Source organism: Vespa mandarinia, chromosome 13, assembly GCF_050613455.1.
Source record: "Vespa mandarinia isolate Hongniang chromosome 13, ASM5061345v1, whole genome shotgun sequence".
NCBI lineage: Eukaryota > Metazoa > Arthropoda > Insecta > Hymenoptera > Vespidae > Vespa > Vespa mandarinia.
In genome coordinates, this window is record NC_140822.1 from 3,672,282 (window position 1) to 3,697,736 (window position 25,455).

A 25,455-nucleotide genomic window follows, 5' to 3' on the forward strand; every position below is an offset into this window, starting at 1 on the left:
TAAAAACCATCGTAAAGAGATATATATATTTTACTTTTTAATATTTATTTTATTTAATTTATTTCATAATAATAAATTAAAATAAATTATTAACAAACTTTTTGTCGATTGTTTGAAAAGATTTAACTTGATAATCGTTAAGAAAGGACCATTCTTCACTTAAAAATTGTCAATTAATTTTCGTTTATTCCACGCGTTAACGTGCTTCATCCACGTTTATTATTAACGTCGAATGGATAAATAACGAGTTGGAATTATGAATTACTTTGTTAGAGAAAAAGGTCACTGTTATAACCCAAGGGTACATAGTACAAGCCCTTCGATCGTTTATACACTGGACATTCGACACATCGTCTATGTATATATCTATGTATGTATATATGTATGTATGTATGTATGTATCTGTGTATCTACATTGTATTTTGTCTCGCGACCTTGTCCTTCTTCGGGAATCCGAAACAGCGAAGGACGTGCTCGAAAGATTTTTATTTCATTTATTTAAGGGAGAATGAAATTCTCACACCTACCGAAATCTCGACAGCATCAAGAGTTATTTAAATTTTAGAATTCTTAAGGAATTTCTAATGAAATTTTCTTATATCTGAACAAAAAAAAAACAGAAACAGAGAGAGAGAGAGAGAGAGAGAGAAAATAAATAATTAAATATATATAACAAATGATAATAAATGATATTATAAATAGATAACAAAGCTTATAAATAATTAAATTTATGTATATATATGCATATAAAAGAAATGATAAAAATTCGAAAAAAAGAATCGATAAAAATCTTTCTAATACAATCTTTTACTAGGTCATATAATTTTTAACCTAATTTCTAGGTTTTTAATTTTAAATCGACATATCCCGAAGTATATGTTCTGCGTAAATTCAATAAGCGTTTCGTGAAAAATTTATGAGGATTAATATTATTTAACTATTTTTCATGCGTTTCGTCTTAATATATATATATATATATATATATATATATATATATATATGTATACATAATTAAAAATCGAGAAGAAATGTATGTTCTTTAAATGTACGTTTTTTTTTAATCGCACGTTTACTCGTATAACAATTTAATTATTATTAATATTTAATCTATATTATCCATGAATATATAGATATCTATTTTATAAAATAGCTATTAACTTTTGAATGATATATAATTATTACTTTATAAAATAAAACGTTATAAAGTAAAATAATAATTATAAGACAGTATTGTTCCGTTAAAATTTCATGATTTCGTAAATGTTCCGTCGTAAGGAAATTTTTTTCAAAAATAATCCTAACCGTTATATCGTTAAAACAATTTCAACTCTTGGATTAATTCAAATGAAAGTAGGAGTGCAAAGAAAATGAAAAAAAAAAAAAAAAAAAAAAGAAAAAAAAATAAAAAGTGAAAAAAAAAGAGAAGGAAAAAAGAAAGAAAGAAAGAAAGAAAGAAAGAAAGAAAGATGGAAAGAAAATTAAAAAGGAGAAAATTAAATTAAAAGTCGTAGCCCGAAGTACTTTTCCTTGTTAAAATTGACGAGAAGTCATGATCGGTCGCTCGCATACAAGACGTTAACTCCCGTCGTTTCTTTTCACCATCGAACGACGACGTTACGTGCACTTTAAAATCCATCGAAAGTATGCGAAGGAAAGTGCTCTTTACTTTTTCACTTTTCCTAACTTCTTCTATGCATGGAAAAGAAAAAAAAAAAGGAAAAAAGAAAGGAAAAGAAAAGAGAAAAAAAAAAAAGAGAGAAAAAGAAAGAATGAAGAAAATTTACTACTTAGAAAGGATGAGCCAATTTGTACGCACATACACGCACACGTACGTCTATATATATATATATATATATATATATATATATATATATATATATATATATATATATGAATAGAGAGAGAGAAAGAGAAATATAATGACAATATAAATAATGGAAAAGAATTAGGAATGGTATAGCAAACAAATTATCGAATATCTCAGATATCATAATATAAATTAGATTCTAACGATTTATCTAAGTGGTCAGAATGGAGGATATAACATTTAATACATGATTCTAAATGGATGAGAATAAACGATATCGAGACGATAATAGAATTGTGACTTATGTACTTGGAAACTTAGGGGATATCCAATTTGTATGATTATTTAACTATCAAATTCATTTGGAGAACATCTCTATATAGGAAATAATAATGGTATTAAGGATAGTCGTTCGGTAAAATTCTAACTGATCGTAGAACCGTAAAAACCTGTTGTCATGCTCGAACGAGACTGCGTTTAACGCGTCGATACGTTTCAACGAAGTGAACGAATACTTTGATAATAAGTACCTTTCTCGATGGATGCTGAAAGCTTGAGAAAGAGAAAGAGAGAGAGAGAGAGAGAGAGGGGGAGAGAGAGAGAGAGAAAGAGAAAGAGTGAAAAAGAGTGAGATTTATTACATGGATTTATATTAGTCCTATGATCTCATCTTGAATTCATTCGATAGAATTCACATTAATCTTGATTCTCTTATTTGCCGAGAATTGTATAATACTTGAAGAACGAATTGAATCTCTCTTTTTCTATTCTTTTTTCTTCCTTTTTTTTTCTTCTTCTTCTTCTTCTTCTTCTTTTTCTTTTTTTTTCTCTCTTACTCTCTTACTCTCAATTTTATAAACTTTCCCGAATAATTATTAATTACGAAAATATTAAAAAATATTATCAAATGGTATTACGTCTATTAGTAAAAATATTTTATCGTTTCCTATTAATTATCGTTTCGTTGAAAAATATTTGATAGATTGAAATTGGTTCGAAGGAGTGTTTTAGTTTATTTTGGAAAGTTGGATAGAAAATAAAAAAAAAATAAAAAAAGAAATAAATAAATAAAAAAAAAAAAAACAAAAAAAAACAAAAGAAATGGACAAACTCATTCGAGTGGATAATTTTAAACGGATCGAATAAAAGAAAGATATTTAGACCATTTGATGTAATATTAAATAAGTACAATTAGTTTTCTAATGATCTTTGAAATTAATTTTTATGACAATGAATTTTTTTCCCTTCTTTTTGTTTCTTTTGTTTTCTTTTTCTTTTCTTCTTTTTTTTTTTTTTTTTTTCTTTTTCCTTACAGATCGATAGGACTCTCGAGTTTGACATTCTTATAAAAAATATCAATCGATCATAAGCAATATTTTAAAAAATACATGGATATAAAGTGTCCTTGCTTATCTGACGTTGGTCACGCTTTAACGAGCTCGCTCTATGCCCGAACGAATAACGAAAATTATAAGTAGAACTAAAACTAAATCTAATACTAAAACTAAAACTAAAATTGAAAAGATTGCGAATAACGTGTGTAAAATGCCATTTCTTATAATACGTCACGAGTGAGAGATTATTTAACGAACTCTTATCGAATAAACTGGTTTCAGAAATTATTGACCGGTTAGATTTCTCGATCAAATATAATTACCTATAATCGAATCGAATCGAATTGAATCGAATCCAAACGAATCAATTTTTTTTCCAGCAAGATGAAAATTATTCATTCCTTAAGGCTTTAGTTTCTTCGTTCTATCGACGAAATGTCGTTCACCGAACAAGATTACGTATACACAATTATCCAAAGTTTAATGAGAGACTTCGATGAAATCATTACGTTTCTCGTCAATATCGTTGATCGTTCTAACGAATTATGATCTATATATTTTCTATGTAATTATTATCTATATAACTTTCGACGATCGATTAAAACAAAAGTCATTTTAATCGATATATCTTCTTTCGGTTGAAGGAAAAAAAAAACAAACGAACAAACAAAATAAAAAATTCATTCACGTCATTTAAGAAATTAAAGAGAAAAAAAGGGAAAGAAAGAAAGAAAAAAATGACGAAAAATACATGAGATAAATTATACGAATATGAGTATTGTTGTGTCATTGAAAAAAAAAAAAAAAAAAAAAAAAATGATAATAAATGATTATCAAGAAAAGATTTCTAATAAGATCGATGATTGATGAGATGAGAATGAATGAAAAATCTGTAAAAAATTATACGTAGAAAAAAATTTCTTGCCGAACGTAGAAATAAATCTCTTCCCTCTCTCTCCCATCGCTCCCCCTCTTCTTCCTCCTCCTCCTCCTCCTCCTCTTTCGATAACTTCCGTTAATTAACTTTCATTGCCCTGGAAAAAGAATTCTCGCGTTCGCACGCAGTCTCTTCCGGCGCTACGCATACATACACATAAGACACACACATACATACTTATATATAAACAAACTGGTAAAGCTATTTTGTAATGCTTGCACGGTATATATTTATATATATATATATATATATATATATATATTTGTGTATGTGTATACGTGTGTTTATATCCCATAGAAGCGATTTAAAAGCGCTGATTCCTTAACGCTTTCATTATCGCAAACATTTCATCGAAACGTTTATGTTTATGCTAAATTATATATCAAGGCCAGGCTATGGAAAAATCAACGGAAAGAAAAAAAAAAAGAAAGAAAAGAAAAAAAGATGTAGAGAGATATAAAAGGGCATAGAAGAGTAGAGTTTACCTAAGCGTTTCGTTCGCGAAAAGTCTATGTGTACACAAACATTTACATATATATATATATGTATGTATGTATGTATGTATGTGCGTGTGGGTGTGCACCTGTATAAAAAAAAAAAAAAAGAAAAAAGAAAAAGAAAGGAACACGAGATCACACCTGGACGCTCGTCTGTGTTATTCGCCGTATCCTTTTGTACAAAATCCGATTGTAAAAGAGAGATTTCTCTCTTTAAAGTCAATGAGAGAAACTGAATTTTATCAGCACCGAGTTAACCACATAGCCAAGAGAGAGAATGGAATCACTAGCCGGAAACTACGGAAAAATCTTGTATTATTCGAAACAATCTTCTTTTTTCTCTTTTTGTTTCTTTCCTTTTTCTTTTCTTTTCTTTTTCTTTTTTTTTTTTTTTTTGTTAATTTTTGTTTTTTTTTTTTTTTGTTTTTTCCCTTTTTCTTTTTTTTTTAACGCGGATAGAAACCGATCGAGCGATCCTTTTGGAGAAAGGAAAGAAAGGAGGAAAAAAGAAAAATAGAAAGAAAGAAAAAAACAATGCTTTGCAACAATATAATATAATACTAATCACAAAAAATCTTGACAAATTTTATAATATATAAACGAATACGATCGAACGATTTGATTACTGTAAGTGAAAAACAAAAGAAAACAAAAGGATAAAAAATTAAAATAAATAAAATAAATAAGTAATAAAATAAAATGAAATAAAATAAAATAAATAAAAGTAAAGAAAAATAAAGAAAATAAATAAATAAATAAATAAATAGAAAAAAAGAAAAAAAAACTACTAGACGATACTTCGAAGGATCGTATTTAAATTATTATTTATCAATATTGTCGATGTGTCGATGTGTTTAAAAGTTAAAAAAAAACAAAAACTAAGTAAATAAATAAATAAATAAATAAATAAATAAATAAATAAATAAATAAATAAATAAATAAATAAATAAATAAATAAATAAATAAATAATTAAATAATTAAATAAAAAATAAAAAAATCTTCGCGATCCTTTTGCAGTTAAACGGAAGAGAAAAAAAATGTTTTTTCCCGACGGGGAAGAAAAAAAAAAGAGAAAGAAAAAGAGAGAAAAAAAAAAACAATAAAACGAAAAATAGTCCATCGATAATTCATTCGGCAATTCGCATGCATTTGCATCTTCGTTTCTGGGAGGAAAGTAACGCGGTTGGGTTTTAGTAAAGGTATATCGCGAAACGAAACGAGAGCGGGCTCGTTTAATGTGCGCTTCTCTTTCCCACCCCTCCCACCTATCCTACCCCATCTCTCTCTCTCTCTCTCTTTTTCTCTCTCTCTCTTTCTCTCTGGTCTATTGCAAACGAAACGGGCGGCCGATTTGAAATTCAAGCGCCGACTCCACGCTCGATCGCTCCTGGAATAAAGAATCCTTCTTTATTTTCTCGTCCCCTTTTTTCTCTTTTTCTCCTTCCTTCTTTCTTTCTTCCTTTCTTTCTTTTTTTTCCTTCTCCTTTCCTTTTTTTCTTTCCTTTTCTTTCTGTTGTTTCTTTTTTTTTTTCTTTATTCCACCCGTAGTCTCTCTCTCTCTCTCTCTCTCTCTCTTTTACACTCTATCCAATTCTCGTTCGTTTTGGATCAGCGGAGTTAACTCGAGATACCATTGCTAGCCTGCTAACCCGATTTCCGACTTTCTTTAAAAAAAATTTTGCGTACCTTTGGCACGTTCGATCGCGATATCGATCACAATATCGATCGATCGATAAATCAAATAATATATAAATAGAAATATATATACATACATACATATATATATATATATATGTGTGTGTGTGTGTGTATATCTTCTATCTTGATGATTTTTTCTTTATTTTTTCTTTTTTTTTGCTTTCTTTTCTATTTAATTTATTTTCATTCCTTCGAGGAAAATATAGAGATAGAGAAAAAGATAAAGAATGAGAGAGAGAGAGAGAGAGAGAGAGAGAGAGAAAGAGAGAGAGATAAAAAAGAAAATATATAATTTCTATTTATACTGATACATAATTTTATAACGTACCAACGTAAAAATCCATCCGGTTTATACTGCAACGTGACCGTTCATCTGGCATTTCTTCTTTTCCTTCCTAATTTGTAATATCTCTCTTTCTCTCTCTATCTCTCTCTCTCTCTCTCTCTCTCTCTCTCTCTCTCTCTCTATCTATCTCTCTCTCTCTCTCTCTCTAACTATCTATCTATCTAATTCTCTAACTCTTTAAAACGAAATGACGATGAATTTCGCGAAATGACGAGAATTGAACGTACTCGTATAAATCTTCCTATATATTTTAACGGAGATGTTCCGTCTATAGAGTACCTATCGAGCCGACGGCCGAGCCTGTACTGATCCTTCTATACTTACTTACTTACTTATTTACTCTATCTATCTATCTTTGCTTACCTGGTTCAACGTAAATCAGTTTCTAGCGGGAGATGATGAGATGACCCGTTTTTCTTCCGGGTTTCTCATTTTTTATTGATCATAATCAATATAAAATCTGTAAAATACTCGAAATATTTGCCAATTAATTTTGATACTTTTAAATCGATGTTTCCGTGAAAATACTCGAAATATTTACCATTTAATTTTGATAATTTTTTTTTTACAGCGGCGTTATAAAAAATATACACGCATATACACACGCGCACACATACACACGTATACGGGAGCACGTGCACGTATACATATACATATAGATTCATACCGATAGAATAACAATGTTGTCTTTTCCCGTTTCGAGAAACGAGGTTGAAGAAAGGAGAATTCAAAACATCGACCATGAATTGCTCGATCTTTTTTTTTTTGTTTCCTTTTCTTTTTTCTTTCATTTTTTTTTTCTTCTTCTTTTTTTTCGAAAGCTACTTTAGCTCCTTACCTTCTTAAGAATAAGATATGTATATACGAGAGGTACTATCCCTCTGATAAACGACCAATCTATGGAATGGGAACTCTCAAGCTCGCGTTAAGTGTGTTTTAACTATCGAGTCAGGTATGTAGATATATATGTGTTAATTATACATCTTGATCACCGTTATAGTACAAGCAATTCATGTGATACGATAAAAAAAAAAAAAGAAAAAAAAAAACGATATATAAGCACGAACTCACGATCAACGGGAGAAAAAGAATGGTAAGTGGATTTAAGGGGGGCAAATAAGCTTCGTTACCCGAGTGGCAAAGGTCGATTAATGAATAATCGTAATTCTCCTCGTGATCGATACTTTTTCAATGATAAAGGAAAGAAGAAAAAAAAAAGAAAAAAAAAAAGAGAGATCGTCGTTCCATTCGAATATTCTTTTTCTTTTTTAATGAAAATCATAATTTCTAGAGAATGATCTAAAAAGAAGTTGAAACGTTTAAAGGATCAATATTTTCATATACGACATATTTATCTAATATTACAAATTAAACGGGAATAAATGTTTTTCTTTTTTCTTTTTTTTATATGCAATAACATATTCCATATCGTATTTGTAAAGAATTAAAAGATAAATTTAAAATACAAAACAGTGACTTTAAACAAAATTTAAAGCATTTTCATGTAGAATTCTGTTTTATCGAATGAGTATCGAAAGAAGATCTTAAATTTAATTATCGACAGAGTGATTATCGACGATGTATTATTTCTTTAAAATATCATTTGAATATTTAATGAAAACTGCAATTATCAGCTGTCGATAAAAATAATTCTATTTCATACTTCGTCGATAATTATTACTGTTAGTTTGAACGTCGATAAGAAATATTTTAAACATTGAAAGTAATTGGATTTGTTTTATATTCATATAAAAGTATTAATTGTAATCAATATTTTCACATAAAAAAAAAATATATATATATATATATAAAATTTATTTTACCAAAGATAATTTAAAATCACTAATAAATACTCTTAAATACATTTATGAATTATCTTGAATAATAGATCGTTCTTGTATCGGTATTCCATTTAAATCTGGTATTGGTATAACGACGATAGCAGTACCTATAATTATATTTTTATATTTGTAATAAACACATATAAATTTAATTGAAAAAAATATTAAGGAATTAATTAAATACCAACTTATTAAAATAATAAAGGCTGCTATTATACTAAGTACACATGAAATATTTGAAACAAATTTAATCATTGTAGCTGCCAAATGTGGTAATATTCTTGTTAATCCCATAACAGTACCCCTATAAATATATTTATCAAATATAATAATTTAATTGATAAAATGATTATTAACGATACTATAGGATTTTATATACCTCAAACAGGTTGGATAATTTTCAGCTATTAGAATATTAACAATCGTATTATTAATCGCATATGATGCGAGAAATAATATGGAGAAAATGATTTGCATAGCATATTGAAATAAAAAAATTATACAGAATATCGCTATGCCTCCTATGAATGATGATAATACTGCAAATGTAAAATAAAATATTGAAATCAAATAATTTATATGATACACAATTTAAATCAATTAATTTATATTACACATAATTTAAATCAATTAATTTATATCACACATACACATATACACGCGCGCACTCGTACACGTACACACACACATATACACAGAGAACATTGTCATATAATAACAAATGTTACTAACTTAAAATCCATTTTTTTCTAACAACTTGTATTCCTATCATAAGCAAAATTTCTCCCAATAAGTAACTAAAAGAAATACATAATAGAAATATGAAACGTTGATGATTAATTTGTTGACAACTTAATAAGAGACTCTCGGCTATCTCTGAGAAATTAATATTGCACGTAAAATCAATTCCTTTATCCTTATCCTTCATTTCTTTTCCAAGTTCTTGTAACAAATGACTATCCCAAAGGGCAAGCCAGATGAATCTTTAAATTGATACAACAAAAAAAAAGAAAAAAGAAAAAAAAAAGAGAGAAAGAAAACATTGATTTAACATAAATATTAAATATATATTTATAAGAAGTAAGAATTAAATAGAAATGAAAAAGAATTAAATCTATATTTATAAGAAGTAAAAATTAATTAGAAATGAAAAATGAATATTTCATATTACCCAGGAAATTGTAAGAAGCATAAAAATAAGCTGCATATTGTGATACGTCTAAATGGCAATCGAAACAATTTATGTAATCGTTCGTATGTCTTCATGCAATATCTATAAATCATTTTAAATAGACTATTTGTATCGTCGGTTTCTTCGTCTTGCTCAATGCAAGTGTTCAAATCGACGTTCTGCAATATCAATAGGATCAAGCAAAAATATTTGTTTAATATTTCAAATGTTTTATATAGAAATATATTAAGGAAAGAAAAAAAAAAAAAAGAAAAGAAAAGAAAAAGAAATCCATTAATAAACAATTAATTAATGTACCGAATAAGTTTCTATATGCTTTGAATTATTAATAGCATACATCTGCCTTAAAACCGTAATCGCTTCTTCCTGACGTTGTTGATATAACAAAAATCTTGGTGTTTCTGGTAATAAACTAACTGCACAGGCTATCATCAAACTTGGTGCACCACCAATACCAGCAAGAACTCGCCAGGAACTTGGACGGAATTTTTTATAAAGCATTTGTATGATAGAAGGAACTAATGACCAAGATACACCTATCAGAAAGGGGTTGAGATAAACCCGAATAATTATTTTTTTTTTCTTTTTTTTTTCCTTTGTTTTATCTTAAGGAATAATTCTCCTGTATTGTATAATCGATAAAGAAAATATTAATTGTATAATAAACACCTAAAGCAGACAGATAACCGAGGATCCAAGCAATATCTATTATAGTCAAACAAATCTCTCTCCTTTTAATTGGCAGGCATTCAATAAGATAGACTCTCAAAACTATATAATTTCCAGCTAATCTGAAATAATAAAAAAAAAAAAAAAAAAAAAAGATCAAGGGAAAATTATATATTTAAAAAGTCTAATATCTCTCTAAAATATATATTACATTTATAACTATATTAGCTTACCCTAGACCTAATAAAAATATAAATAAGTTTATCAAAAATACGGTTTGAGCGAAGGAGAGTGCTATCGATGAAGAAAATATAAGAACCATGGTGAAAGTAATTATTCCTTTACGTCCACAAATGTCGGCTAAACTTCCAAACAAGAAGGAACCAATTGCCATTCCTACGATTGAAAATAAAATTATCACGTGTCAAACTAAATATAACAATCATAATGGAAATATATAAATACATATATTTACGTACCGAAAGATTGCGTAGCATTGAATACAATGATGTCATTCTTCTCCAATTTTAAATCGCACACTATCAAACGTGATATTACGAAAACAATAACGGAGGCAATAGCTTCTACGAATGTACAAATTCCGCATAATCCAACGATAAAATAATGACATGCTCCCCAACCTATTCATTTTTTGTCGAAATTAATATATCAAAAGCATTATAATAATTAAAAAGAATTTGATGTAAACGACGATCAGATAAAGAGAAAGAGAGAGAGAGAAAGAAAGAAATAAACCCACCAGTTTTATTTAATGCAATTTCACATCCGTTGCTCATTGTTAAAAATCATTCAAACACTATGCAATATTATATATATATATATATATATATATATATATGTGTGTGTGTGTGTTATATTATATTCTGTAAATTATTAAAAAATTTATAAAAATGATAGATAACTTCAATGGAGCTTCTCAGTGCACGTATAAATTTTCTATTTTCTATTCTCAAAAGATATTTGAAAAACATGCTAACACGATAACAGGACAATTGTCTTCTTTGGTTAACTGTCTAATTGCAATAAAAAAAAAATACAATATATCTATACTTTATTGCACATAGAGATGTCGTTGTTTCTTTCTTTCTTTCTTTTTTTTTTTGTAATTATATATATATATATATATATATATATATATATATATATAGGAAAAAAAATAAAAACAAAAAAGAAAAAGCGTAAAGACATACGAAAGAAAAGCCATTTATTAAAAGATAATTAAAAAGCAGATATTTTTATGACAATTAATTCCAATTATTTGAAATGTATATAATAAATGTGCTTATCAAACGTAACTCTAAATGTAAATTATAAACGTCAATACTGCGCTTGTAATCTGAACGAGCAATTTTTTTTTTTTTAGATGTCAATACTATTTGTATACTTTGATAACAATTAAATTCGTTTATTGTTAATAAAGGAATCTTATCGGATGCAACCTTTTGATGCAATCTGAACAAAAACTACGAAACACCGTAGTTTTCTCAGCTTTTAACTGATTTTCTTTTCCTCTTTTTTTTCTTTTTTGTTTTAATAAATAAACAAACGCTCGCTCTCTCACAAGTTTAGTATTGTCGTGATACAAAAATGAAATTATATTATCATCGATCAGAAATATTTGATCGTTCTATTTTAATTAAAGCGATTTCATTATATTGTCATTGGATCTGATAATATCTGCTGGGAATATAAATGTCCATATATAGGATTTCATTCGTCTGATTAAATAACATTTACGAATCTTTAAAATATTCCTTTGAAGCGACCACGTCAGGCTTCATGGTTTTCTTGCCTGGTTTCCAACCAGCTGGGCATACTTCACCATGTTTATCAGTATATTGGAACGCTTGCACGAGACGTAAGGTCTCATCGACGGACCTAAAAACAAAAACAAAAAAAAAGAATATTTTTTATGTATATATATATATATATGAAAGATGACAAAGAATTAAATTAATATCGAAATAAAATCAAAATGTATATATGTATATAAGAAAAAATTCTATACGTTAATTGGATGTGATTGAAAAAAAAAAAAAAAAAAAAAAAGAAAAAAAGTTAAAACATTTTACTTTACAAATGATAAAGAAAATATTTTCGGATGATTTAAGATCAAAATAAATCAACATTACCTTCCAACCGGCAAATCATTAACGGTGATCTGACGTAAATTTTGTTTATCATCTATGATGAAAAGACCACGGAATGGAACTCCAGATTCTTCATCGAGTACGCCATAATCACGTGCTATCTTCAAACTTTTATCGGCTAGAAGGGGAATAGTCATTTCACCAAGACCGCCTTGTTTTCGTGGTGTATTAATCCATGCCAAATGACTGAAGTGAGAATCGGTAGAGGCTGCTATTACTTGACAACCAATGTCCTTGAATTCTTGTGAACGATCCGAAAACGCAATTATCTCGGTTGGGCATACGAAGGTGCTGTTAAAAGTTATGAATCAAAAATTTTTCTTTCATTTGAGTTTATCAATGATTTAATATAATTTTAAAAGCATACAATTATTTTATTTATTAGAAAAATCATTGTTTCTTTTTCTTTTTTTTTTCCACGTAAAACTACATACTTTTCACAATAAAATAGAATAGAATAAAATTAAAAAAAAAAAAAAAAATTAAATTAAATTAAATTTAAGCAAAACAAAACAAAAATAAATGAATAAATAAATAATAAACGTGAAAATATATTCATTATTAAGAATATAATATATTCAATTCTAAATTAAAAAAAAAGAAAAATAAATAAATAAATAAATAAATAAATAAATAAATAATAAACGTAAAAATATCTTCATCCTTAAGAGAAGTGTATTTAATTCTAAATTAAAACAAAAACAAACAAAAAACAAATAAAAAAAAAATAAACGAATAAATAATAAACGTGACAATATCTTCATTGTTAAGAGAAATATATTTCATTATAAAATAAATATTTTCTATAATCATATATATTTATCAAGGTATCTTTTTTTTTTTTTCATTTTTTCTTTTTTTTTTTTTTAATGATACCTGCAATACTTATGAGATACCATAAGAGTTTATTAATCGAACGTATACAAAAAAAAAAAGAAAGAAAAAGAAAAAGAAAAAATAGAAAAAACAGAAAAAATAGAAAAAAAAAAAAAGAAAAAATGAAAAAAAATTTACATCATTAAACTAAACTGTTCTTTTTATTATATCAATCGGTCTGTCATGTTAATGTTAATTCTGATAAAAGGTATGAAGGGTAAATAAATCGAGCATATGTCGATTACATTGGTATGCATTCTTATCTTGTATAAAGAGAGAGAGAGAGAGAGAGAGAAAGAGAGAGAGAGAGAGAGAGAAAGAGGAAGATTAATTCAGATATAAATCAACTTCCGAGGTTTTTGTTATATAATTTTCAAATTTTTACGAATCATTGGAATGATTATTTAAAGCGTAAGGTATAACGGTGTAGATAAATGATAAAGGACACGGGGAAAGAACGTGGTGGATGGGGTGGGGGAAAGAGAAGGAGGAGGAGGAGGAGGGAAGAGAGGGATGATGGGACGACAACGATGATTATACGTACAAATCTAGAGGATAGAAGAACAACACAACGTATTGGCCTTCGTAATCGGAAAGTGAGATCTCTTTGAATTGGCCATTGACAACTGCGGTACCACGAAATGCTGGTGCTGGCTTCTGTATAGCTGGCATGGCTTATGTGATTCTATAAGGGAAAATAAAGGAGACAAAATTAAAAGACAGAGAAAAAGAGATAGATAGAGAGAGATAGAGAGAGATAGAGATAGAGAGAGAGAGAGAGAGAGAGAGAGAGAGAGAGAGAGAGAATAAAAATAAAAAAAAAAATAATAATAATAATAAAAATAAAACTACAAAAAAAATAAAAAACGAAAGATAAGATATAAACGAAGACATTGTTAATGAGGTTATATATATATATATATATTTATATAATAAGAATCATTATTAGATTAATCGGTAATGGAGAACCGGCAAGGTCATTGAATAAATAATCCATTCTAAAAGTTGAAAATCATCATTTCGTATTCTTCGTTAATTTCAATGTACATCATGATTATAATAATTATGATTATGATTATAATTATACCCATAATCTCTCGCTTAACGACTAGTTAGTTATTTTTATTATAATTGTGAAGAGAAAAAAAAAAAAGGAAAAAAAAGGAGAAAAGAATAAAAAATAAATCCACCGTAATAAGAAATACTCTGAGTCACGATAATGAGTTGATAATGAAAGAATAAGAAAAAAAAAAAAAAAAAAAAAAAGGAAAGAAAAAAGAATGTACATTCCAAGTACGATCGTAATGATTAGGACAGTCCATGATCTGTAAACACGATTTAATCTAACATTCTTTCGTATTATCGCTAACTTTAATTTGATTGTTTAGACGTATACGCGATATAAGATATAATATAAATCATTTAAAAGTCGATAATGTATAATAAAATCTTCATTATAAATTAAAAGTTTTATATATATATATATATATATATATTGGGTTGGCAACTAAGTGATTGCGGATTTTGTCGTTTTCTTCTTATTTGAAATCCAGCAATCACTTAGTTGCCAACCCAATATATAAATTTATTCCTTCGTATGTATGTATGTATGTATGTGTATATATATATATATATAAATATATATGAATATATGTATTTTATATATACGTAAACGTTTAATCAAAAAATTTATGATATTTAATGTTCAATACTCTCTTTGTTAATTGCCAATAAAATTAAAAAAAAAATTTTCTTCCTAATATCTTGAAAATAATTATTTCTATCTTCGTAAATGTAAAATACGTTTACATGTAAATTATCATAACACAAGGCTTCCGATAGTAAGAAGTAAAAAAGAAAAAAAACGAGGTCAAATTAATGTCCGTAAATGAACAAAAAAAAAGAAATAAATAATAATAATAATAATAATAATAATAATAATAATAATAATAAATAAATAAATAAATAAATAAATAAATAAATAAATAAATAAATAAATAAATAAATAAATAAAATGATTAACGAATCATTCGAATGATTTTATCGAATGCTCCAAGTTTATGCCAATAATCTGTTCTATAAAAGAGTAATGATGAAGAAAAAGAGAAAAAAAAACAACAACAAATACGTTGAGTTCCTTAACCTTCCATTTTATTTCGCTTAAATATTTAATAAATTTATATAAGTTTTGCAACGTCATAGATTGCATCATAAATCGTATAGATTGAAAGATCTTCGAAGAAATAATTAATATGATCGGAATGATCATTTATTGTAAAAAAAAAAAAAGAAAATTCTAGTACAATCTATTACGTTTTCTTCTACGCTCTAAAAATGATATGTAAAACGGTTTCGTGGAACGCCATGACCTCGAATAAAGGATAGAGAAAAATCTCTAACGAAAAACATTTGAAATAATAAACTCCATTGTTAGAACGTATCTATGTTTAATACATTAACATATTAAAAAAAAAAAAAACTTATGATAAGTCGATGATAGATTAAATAAATTTTTTATATATTACCTTGGTTTCTAACGTAAGAGAAGCAGTTAACTCGACGAAAGCTGAACAAAGAAAGTAATAAGAACCTCACCGGTGACCGGTTTCATACGAATCTATTCAATGACTAACACCTTGTGAAGGGTAACTTACTGCTTATGTTATTATCAACGATAACAGAACCATCTGTAAGATAAATTTCGAACTACGAATCGATCATTCCTATTATTCTATATATTAGAATAATAGGAATTTATCTGTCATATAAATGTCAAACTTATGAAATGTCAAACTAGCCTACAATTCTTAAATTTGACATACCACTTGTTAGATAAATATCAAACTATAAATTGACCAATCCCGTTTTCCTTCTGGCAAAATTAGTGTCATCAGCGTACCAATCAGCGTACGCTCTCGTCTAGCCAATACCGTTTCAACAATTTTTCTACAAACGCGGGAAACGCTTTAATCTTTTTTTTTCTTCTTCGAGTAATTCTTTGCGTCGTAATTATACGTTTCGTTTTGTTTAATACTATATTAATATCAAATATATTCGTTATCATGTTAAAAGTAAATCTGAACGTTATTATACTCAATTAAAATTAAAATTGACTTTATGAAGTATCGCTTATAGTATAGTTGCTATATCTGGCGTTTAAATTGTAGATTTGAATTGAAATATCGTTCATTAAAAGTAAATCAAAAGAACATTTATTTCAATTAAATTTAAAAGTAATATTTCATTCACGATAAAATCATAATTAAAAAATACTTTATCATTTCTTTTAATAGATTATAAAATTGGTACGTTTTATATTATAATTCATTTATCATGAAAATTTAATTTAAAAATTTTTTATATAAATGTTCAAAAACAAAAATACCATACTTTTAATAAAGATTTAATTTAAACTGTGAAAAAATAGTCGGGGGAGGGGGGAAAGAAATTAAACAAGTTGTATATATTACTTTGTAAGAAAAATGAAATATTTTGGAATACATCAGGAAACTAATGTTTTATGCAGTAATATTAAAAAAAAAAAATGTATATATATATGTATATGTTTTTAAATATTTTTGATATTAGAAAAGGATAATAGGTAGAGAAAGAAAATTGATATAATGTAAAACGTATTGGGGAACATTGTCTGCTTTTTTTTTTTATGTTAGAATGAAAATCCAATTAAAAAAAAAATGTACAGTCTTGAATAATTTGATAATTTTACACAATAAAATGATTTATGATATACTTATACATGATTATATTCATACAAGTCTCATTAAAGTAAGAATATACAAGTCTAATTAATTAATATGTCTATATATCACAACTTCACATTTTCAGAGTATTGGCCATAATACATTAGCAAAATGTTTATTTTTTGCTCTGTGTCGAATAAAGTATTAAATAAAATATAGGACTGTTGTTATTTAGGATGGAAGACTTGAAAGTGGATACTCTTTAGTATCTTTGCTCTCAAGTATAAACACTGTGCAACTAATTCTAATAAAGCGATCTGGTTTATAATATTATCTTATGAATCATATATAAATTTAGCGTAGCAATTTATTTACAGGACGCAACAAGACTTCATTCGAGATTGTCTTTATAATGAACTTCTATTTATAAAAATAGTTGTACTAGAAATTTTATAAGTTCTATGTCTTCAGAAAATGAAGATGTAGATCAAGTAACACAACCTGATCTCCTTTGTTACATGGTGTCTTCGATATTATTTTGGCCTGCTCAATATCGTCATACAATTACATCATTCATTGAATCGTAAAAGTTCATGCAATTGATAACCGATTCCCATTTGTTATAATAAAAATATTTCCTTGTTAATTGTGTCGAGGAACTAAAGAGTTGATATATCTGGACCAAAATTGGAGATATGTTACATCTATACTTATATTAAAATTCTCTTGCTCTGCGTTACATTATTATATAATACAGAGTAAACTGTAAATGTTTTTTAAACTTCACATATTAAATTCGACAGTCTCATTGCACTATATTTCTATTATAATATTATGATTTTCCTTTTTAATAAAATATAAAAATAATAATAAGCTGTAATTACTCTGTAACGTCACTCCAAAGGTCCGACGGAACTTCAGATTAAGAGTATCAATTTCTATACACACATATTATATCCAGTCGTACGGTAAAACTATCTTATATTTATGAGCCTATTTCGTAAGTATAAAATTTCAAATGATTTTACATAAGTAAAGCAATAACAAACGGTAGATAAGTTGTTATTGGTCTTATGTGATATATAAGCATCACATATGTATATAGACCTTTTTATTAAATTTTAATTAAGTTTATAAGTCATCTAAAAATTTTCTTTTCTTTTCTAAGTAATATTATAAAATATTGCCTATTGTTCATAATGTTCATTTTATGAAAATCATTTTAATTGTTTTACAACTGAAAAGTATATATTTTTTGGTAAATTTTAAAAGTAATCATCACTTTTATTAGACAATAATAAAAATCATTATGATTATAATCATTCATGAAAAGATGATCTATTTGATGCAATAGATAGAAAATAAATGTAAATGAAATAGAATAAATACATTCATTTTAAATATCTTTTGTTCCCACAAATTTATCTTAAAAATTTTAAGTTAATATAAATTTAATCGGTCGGTTATCTAAATTATATGCTAAACTATACAATCTATAATCAAAATCTATTATATAATAATAGTACAAACGAATAAAAATTTAATTTCATAATTATTCAGTTCTTCAACTTTGGGAATATTCTGCACATTTATATACAGTCATTTAATTATTAATCATTAATGGGCTTATACTCTGGACCATTTATACAAATTGATTTGCTACAGAACTTATTATATACTATCATTAATGTAGCGTGTAAACTATTTAAATATAAATAACATTATATGCACTTATACAAGCTGTTATTATAAAATCGTAAATAATTATACAATAATAATGACATAATTTATATATTCACTGTTACATAAGTGAAAAATTTTTGTTCGATAGGTGCAGTCAATAAACATTGAAATTAATGTCTTGTATTAGCATAAATCTTGTTTTATCATTAAATTAAAAAATATTTATAATTTTTAATATGGACTGCAACATCAAAAGAAATCAAAAATAAGAGAGTAACATTGTACATATAGTGAGTATTTACATTATATTATTTGTTATAATGTTTAATTGTACTGCGAAATAAACAAAGTCATCTAAGAAAATAACATATCCACGTCTCTGTAATCATATCTTAAATATTAATTATATATTTTTTCATATATAGAAATTATTTTACTTTCAAATGATGGACATTTTCTCTATCTAAATATATTTTGAAAGACAAGACACGCAGCTCAGTATTATTTGGAAGTGAATCGCAACTTCAATGTTTCTTAGCAGAATTTATCATTGTGCTGATAATAACAAAATGCATCAATGTTATGATTTTTGTAAAATTTGTAATCTTTCTTCGTGTATGAATTATGTTTAAATTTAAGATACTCTAAATCCAAGATTTACTTCCTATTTCTTGCATCATATATTTATAATATAATTAGTATCTAATATCTAGATCTCCTTCTGTAAGAAAAATATAATCACAGAAATTTGAATAGAGAACTTACTACTAAGATTTGCAAGTCTGAAGTTAATGTCTGTTTTATGCACAAAAGATTCTTATTGCATCTGTATCAATTAGCTATACACTTGAAAGAAATTATTACTTCATATCGCAATGGAATGATTTCTTTTAATGAGATCTATATGTGCAATATGTTACACAATAAGTATGATGCGCATAATATCATTCGATTACATAAATGTTTGGAAGTGTATTGTAAGTTAATCATTATGTCTATATTTTTTAAATCAAAAATAAATATGTAAAATTAAATAGAAAAATACGAAGAAGAAATAGCGTGCATCTACAAATTTATTTGAAGTTACTGATTGGGTGGTGTCCCATGTATAAATCAAGTAATAAACAAACAAATAGAAATTTTTGGATATATATCCTGTATTTTGTGAATCGTGAATATGTATTTAAGATGATAAACGATTATAAATAGTTTTCTGTAAATAATGAATTAAAAAGTGTTTAATCTTATGTGTGTACAAAAATGAGCTAGATATTTTTTTTTACAATTAAATATATGATAAATTATAATAATTTAAAAAAGAAAAAAAAATGATTTTAATCGTGCAAATTATATATTCGCACAACCCACTTTATGAACAACTGTATACACAACTATACATTTATAATGAATTAATGAAATCATTTGAAAAAATTTGTTATCTTGAAAGATAGAAATTTAGATAATAATAAAAAAAAATACTTGTTGCTATAAAATACAATGTGCAAACAATAACTTTTATCGCAATAATACAAAATGATATAACAAAAGGAGTCAATTATGAAATTAATTATTAACATTCATTAATATTGTGATTTAATTATCTATCTCCAACAATTAAAAAACAATTCAATTGGCTCTCATGAATATTATCTTATGCAAAATCACAAAGCATAAATGGCAATTGTATAATAATAATTTTATAAGAAAATGCGCGCGAGTATGTATGTATACATGTACATAATTCATATACTTTCTTCTACATTTACGTAGATGTACAGATATAGATTTCCAATGCTTCTAGATATGCACAAGATACTCTAAATATATTAAGGTAATTAGATGTGACATGGCTTTGGCTTTTCATTTTCATTTTCTTTTTCTATTTTCTTTCTTCTTCTTCTTGTTTTTTTTTTCTTCACGTGATTTTATTACATTAACTTTATGTGGAAATATATGAAATATGTAATTTTCTATCTTTAATGAAATTTAATGACTGTATTAAAATTCCAATTGCACCATATCTTTCTGTTCTATATTGTTGTTTTAATATATCAGCCAAAAATTTTTAGCCCTTATGTAATTCAGTCAATATATTAACTGCTTTGGATGAATAACAGTTGACTAATATATATCACATGTTATTTCCTTTAATAAGAAGATTACTAATTATGCTAATACTTTTTCTGCTCACCATTTGCTGTCCTAACGCGCACCTGTTACGTTATTACCTTATATTATTTTATATTGCTCACATAGTACAGTCCCAGATTGATGACTTAACTTTTACAAAAAGCATAATAATAGTTTTGAAACTATAAGTAATAAATAGGATTATTATTTTCACATTTCGTATAAATAAATTATGAAAATTTTCCTATCTTTCATGTGTTAAAATCGATAGAAAAGGAAAATAGTTAATAAAATAGTTCTATTTTTGCTACGTCCATGAACACGTTGATCACTTGACTTTCACAGAAAAATGAACTTATCCAAACCAATATTAAAAGTAATAATACGATAGAGTTGTATATTTTCTAAATGAAAACGTTTTAAAATAGTGTAAAGTTATTATTAAAACGCTGTAAAAAGCTTTAAAGAAAAATAACTTAACTTCGTACAATTTTACACCACCCTTCAAGTTTAAAAATTTATAGAGTATGTTCTATGTGTATATATACATTTACTTATACAGTGTATTTGCATTATTACTGCTATACCATTTTTTTTTTGTAAGTTAATGGCGCATGAAAAAATGGGAAACTTTTTCCATTTTATTATGAGTACAATGACTTAAATCAATTTTTATAACTTTGTAATAGGTATCAAAATATATAGTAATACCATCATTTTTTTGTAGAAGCTATACTTATTTTTTTTTTCCTTTTTCTTTTTTTATATATAAAGTTTATGAAGATTAAGGTCACTATATATCAATACCTGTTGTATACAATCATTGTAAATTGATTAAAACTATTTATTTTATATTTTTATAGGAAATAATAAAACTTCTTCCTTTTCCCCTTTCACTTTTTTCCCCTCTAATTTTTCATACAGCTATTACAAGAAAAATTCCAAGAAGTAATAATGCAAACATTCTATATATAATTTTTAATTAACTATTACGCTCAAAATGAAAATTAGAATTTTCAAAAAAAGTTGAAAATGTTAACATTTATTATACTATGTATAAAAAAAGTAAATTATAACAGCATTCTATTCATTAAAATCTGTTTTATTGAAATGGATTTTAAGCGTGTTATTGATAGCCAAAGTTTAGCCAGTATTTAATTTTAGGCAATATTTATATTCACTTATGTGAAATAATAAAGCAAAATAATATATCTCGTTTTATATGTATTAGCACGTAATAATTTGAAATATTATAGTAAATAAAAATAAGTATCAATCAAAGATAATGATATTAAAATTGTTAACAGGGAAGAATTGAAGACCGAGCAGATATCTAATCAAAAGTTATCTAATCAATGGGACTTCCTTTTTTCCTGATAATATTAACAAATAGAGTCCTGTATGCAAATTACAGGATAATAGATTTGTTACAAATTTTTTGTTGTTCTTTTTTTTATATATATGAACTTTATAAACACTAATCACTATAAAAACTTACACAAAATCTTTCCACATTCTCTAATTTAGAATGTCAATGTATTTGCATATTTTTGTATATTTAAATACTTATTTAGGACAAAATAGCAATACTACGTCTAGGTCCACCTATGCAAACATTATCTAAACTATACCACTTTTTTATACCAGTACGTAGGGCTTCAGCTGTTACCTTATCTTCGTAGACTCTGGACATAGCTTCTAATTTTTGCGCTTTTTCCTTACTAAGTGGCTCACTGGGGAATGTTAATTCATTTGCTTCTGCAAGTGTGCGTAAATCAAAATAGTACTTGGCATACACACTTGAAGGAACGTTTATATTAAACTGTAGCATTTCCAAAAATTGTCTCTCCAATTCGTTCCTACAAAAAATCAAATTTTTAAAAGATTTTAACATAGACAATTACACACACAAAAAAAAAGAAAAAATATTATAGAGTAAATTGTACTCTCCATATTTTTAACAGTGGCATAATCAATACGGTTTGCAGTTGTCATATATGAGATATAAATATATATACATATATATCTGTGTCTTTTTACTTATTTCATGCTTATTAAATTAGATAATTTCACAAAAAAAATGAATGACAGAGAAAATTTTCTTATATTTTTCTTTGCAATTTTTTTTCTTATACTCTTTTTATAACCATTTAATAAATATTATAAGTAATATAGAAGAGTGAAACATGCAGTACTTTGAAATACCTTATAAGTTTAGCTGAAAGAAAGATTCAAAAAAAGTACTATCGAATGACAATGTTTTTTATGCTAGTATTATGTATATAAATTATTTATTTTAATTTAATGTATATAACTGAAGAATACTTACATATCTTCTACCGTAATATCTTTTAAAATTTGACAGTAATCTACGTTCCACACAGCCTGATCATCCCATACTTTAGAAGCTAATAAAATAGCTCCAAGTACTATACGTTTCCAATTAGCTGGTGTTATATCTATTTCTGCATAAGTAAGTAGACGTTCAAGATAAACTAATGTTATGATGGCACATTCAGCTGTCAATTGAGCAGCATTAAATAGAGTCCTTACAAATTTATATATTTGTTTGTGCTCTGGATTATGTTTATCATAATCATCCGCAACACCGTCCCTCTAAAAAGTAATAAATATAATCATGTAGTTATATAACTTTTCTGATATTCTAATAATTAATAAAAAAAAATATACATATATATATATATATATATATATATATATATATGTATATATTTCCAAAATTACCGTTAAAGGATGTAATTTTTCATCGAATATATCAATTTGTCTGTGTGAAGTTCTATTTTTTATGTGATAATAAACGGCTAAGGCAACACATTTCACAGTATTTTTTAAATTAGGTTGCGAAACGGTGCTGTCGTCCAAATATATTGTACTACAACTGCTACTTTTCTTGAGAGGCCTTGTATCTGCTATTTGATGTTGACTCTTTTTTCTTACCATACCATCTATCAAAAGAAAAAAAAAAGAAGAAGAAAAAAGAAATTATTATTGAAAATATCGCTCGGTGATTGAAATTTATCTATAAAAATATAGCTTGGTTTTCAGACAATATCATAAATCTATACAAAAATATACTTACTTTCAATCGCTTGTTTAGATCGTTCCATGAAAATAGTGCCTGCGCAAGGATGTAGCGATGGATCAGAGTCCCAGTCTTCTGGTTCTCGTTCACTAATGTGCTGTAAATTATTAACACTGATACCTCCTTCTGGAAGATGTTCTTCAAGGCCCCTTGTGACACCTTCAACTGCTAATTCCTTACGTCCAACTTGTGGACTGGAATAAACACAGCAACTGTTTTTGTTCCCCATTTCTTTCTTTCTTTCTTTTTTTATTACTTTTTTTTTTCTTTTTTTTTTTCCTTTCTTTATTTTCTACAAAAGATCCTCCACAGTTTGTGTCTTCTTCTTTGAAAAATTTTCAGGCGATACAAGTGATAATAACAGAATGAACAGCGAAACGAACGAATGGTTTTCTTTAAAAGGAATTTTTTCTAGTTGTTCACATCTCGTTATACACTGTGATCAGCTGACAAAACGTACGAAATGCATAGTACACATTGTTCCATCCCATTTACTCATTTCAATGCTAATATGCACCGCATGCACTACCAAAAATGTTGCCTTGTCAAACTATTTCTTTCTCCCTTTTTCTTTCTATCTATCTATCTATCTATCTATCTATCTATCTATCTATCTATCTATCTCTTTCTTTTTTCTCTCTCTCTCTTTCTCTCTCTCACTCTCTCTCTCTGTCTCTCTCTTTCTTTCCCTCTTTCTCTTTCTATTTTTTTTTTCTCACGATAGATAGAACACTTTAATAATATCGTTTGAAAATAATGTAATCGTTGTTAATATCTCTCTATCTTCTAATTCGTATCAACGTATAATTGCTTTTACAATTGTCAAGGAACGCAGCAGTGCCAACGCCTTGAAGTTTTCCTCGTGCCGGTCGACTTTTCCTCGAGGTTTAAGCTACACGAGCTAAATTCTCGAGAGAAAATGTGACTCTTGATGTGGCTCATTGTCGTCGTTTATAATTCCCATTGTTAAACGCGCATCAAAAAGCGCGAATATCCTCGCGGAAATTTCTTTTGTGATTTTTCACTATCTGCCACTAACTTTTCGTTATACTTATATATGTATGTACATATGTGTATGACTCTACGGATACCAATGTATTAAATATTGACGCATGAAACATACAACTACTAGAAATGCCGATGTAATACATGTGCCGTTATGTCTTTAATTTGGACAATTCAGAAATAATCCTTAGCGTCGCCATCTTTCGATAAAGGATATCCTTTAATTAGCTTAAAACCGGAAATTACCTATTGTAACATCATTTGTCAAATTCCATTCAAAGGTTATAAATATGAAATTTATTTAATAATCATTTTTATTCTCATATATTATTTATCAAGTATAAATTGTTTTTATTTTTTATTTAATTTCTTTTTTTTTTTTTTAGGTTATAAAAAGACGATATTTTTATTTGGAAAATATATCAACAATTTTATTAATTTCCCACATTATTTCTTTCTACTTT

The 25,455-nt window shown here is 26.7% G+C and overlaps 4 protein-coding genes across 5 annotated transcripts in view; all 4 read right to left on the reverse strand.

The window, feature by feature from the left end:
- The window catches only part of Cad89D (cadherin 89D), a 39,100-nt gene extending 32,391 nt beyond the window's left edge, over nucleotides 1–6,709 (reverse strand). The window contains exon 1 of the mRNA XM_035872270.2: nucleotides 6,603–6,709. The gene's annotated coding sequence lies outside the window, so the exon portion shown is untranslated. The remainder of the gene's footprint in view (nucleotides 1–6,602) is intronic.
- Nucleotides 6,710–8,416: 1,707 nt separating this feature from the next.
- Nucleotides 8,417–11,435, reverse strand: LOC118444328 (uncharacterized). Of its 2 annotated transcripts, none has more exons than XM_085660873.1 (10): nucleotides 11,083–11,435; nucleotides 10,802–10,963; nucleotides 10,556–10,718; nucleotides 10,323–10,444; nucleotides 9,951–10,189; nucleotides 9,633–9,811; nucleotides 9,194–9,258; nucleotides 8,841–9,000; nucleotides 8,650–8,765; nucleotides 8,417–8,568 (listed from the first exon to the last, which is right to left on the reverse strand). In XM_085660873.1, exons 1-10 carry the CDS (start codon nucleotides 11,117–11,119, stop codon nucleotides 8,486–8,488), a joined length of 1,326 nt encoding a protein of 441 aa, XP_085516999.1. In that variant the 5' UTR covers nucleotides 11,120–11,435; the 3' UTR covers nucleotides 8,417–8,485. The 2 variants fall into 2 exon arrangements, with proteins under 2 accessions (XP_085516999.1, XP_035728390.2); XM_035872497.2 differs by having other exon boundaries at nucleotides 9,194–9,444.
- Nucleotides 11,436–11,530: 95 nt separating this feature from the next.
- Nucleotides 11,531–16,055, reverse strand: Prx2 (Peroxiredoxin 2). The gene is made up of 4 exons (XM_035872023.2): nucleotides 15,895–16,055; nucleotides 13,914–14,054; nucleotides 12,476–12,784; nucleotides 11,531–12,221 (listed from the first exon to the last, which is right to left on the reverse strand). The coding sequence occupies exons 2-4, from the start codon at nucleotides 14,039–14,041 to the stop codon at nucleotides 12,077–12,079; spliced, it is 582 nt and encodes a 193-aa protein (XP_035727916.1). The 5' UTR covers nucleotides 14,042–14,054; nucleotides 15,895–16,055; the 3' UTR covers nucleotides 11,531–12,076.
- Nucleotides 16,056–20,595: 4,540 nt separating this feature from the next.
- On the reverse strand, nucleotides 20,596–25,072 carry CycY (cyclin Y). Its single transcript, XM_035872022.2, has 4 exons — nucleotides 23,984–25,072; nucleotides 23,629–23,849; nucleotides 23,213–23,499; nucleotides 20,596–22,742 (listed from the first exon to the last, which is right to left on the reverse strand). The coding sequence occupies exons 1-4, from the start codon at nucleotides 24,213–24,215 to the stop codon at nucleotides 22,454–22,456; spliced, it is 1,029 nt and encodes a 342-aa protein (XP_035727915.1). The 5' UTR covers nucleotides 24,216–25,072; the 3' UTR covers nucleotides 20,596–22,453.
- Between the last annotated feature and the right edge of the window lie 383 nt (nucleotides 25,073–25,455).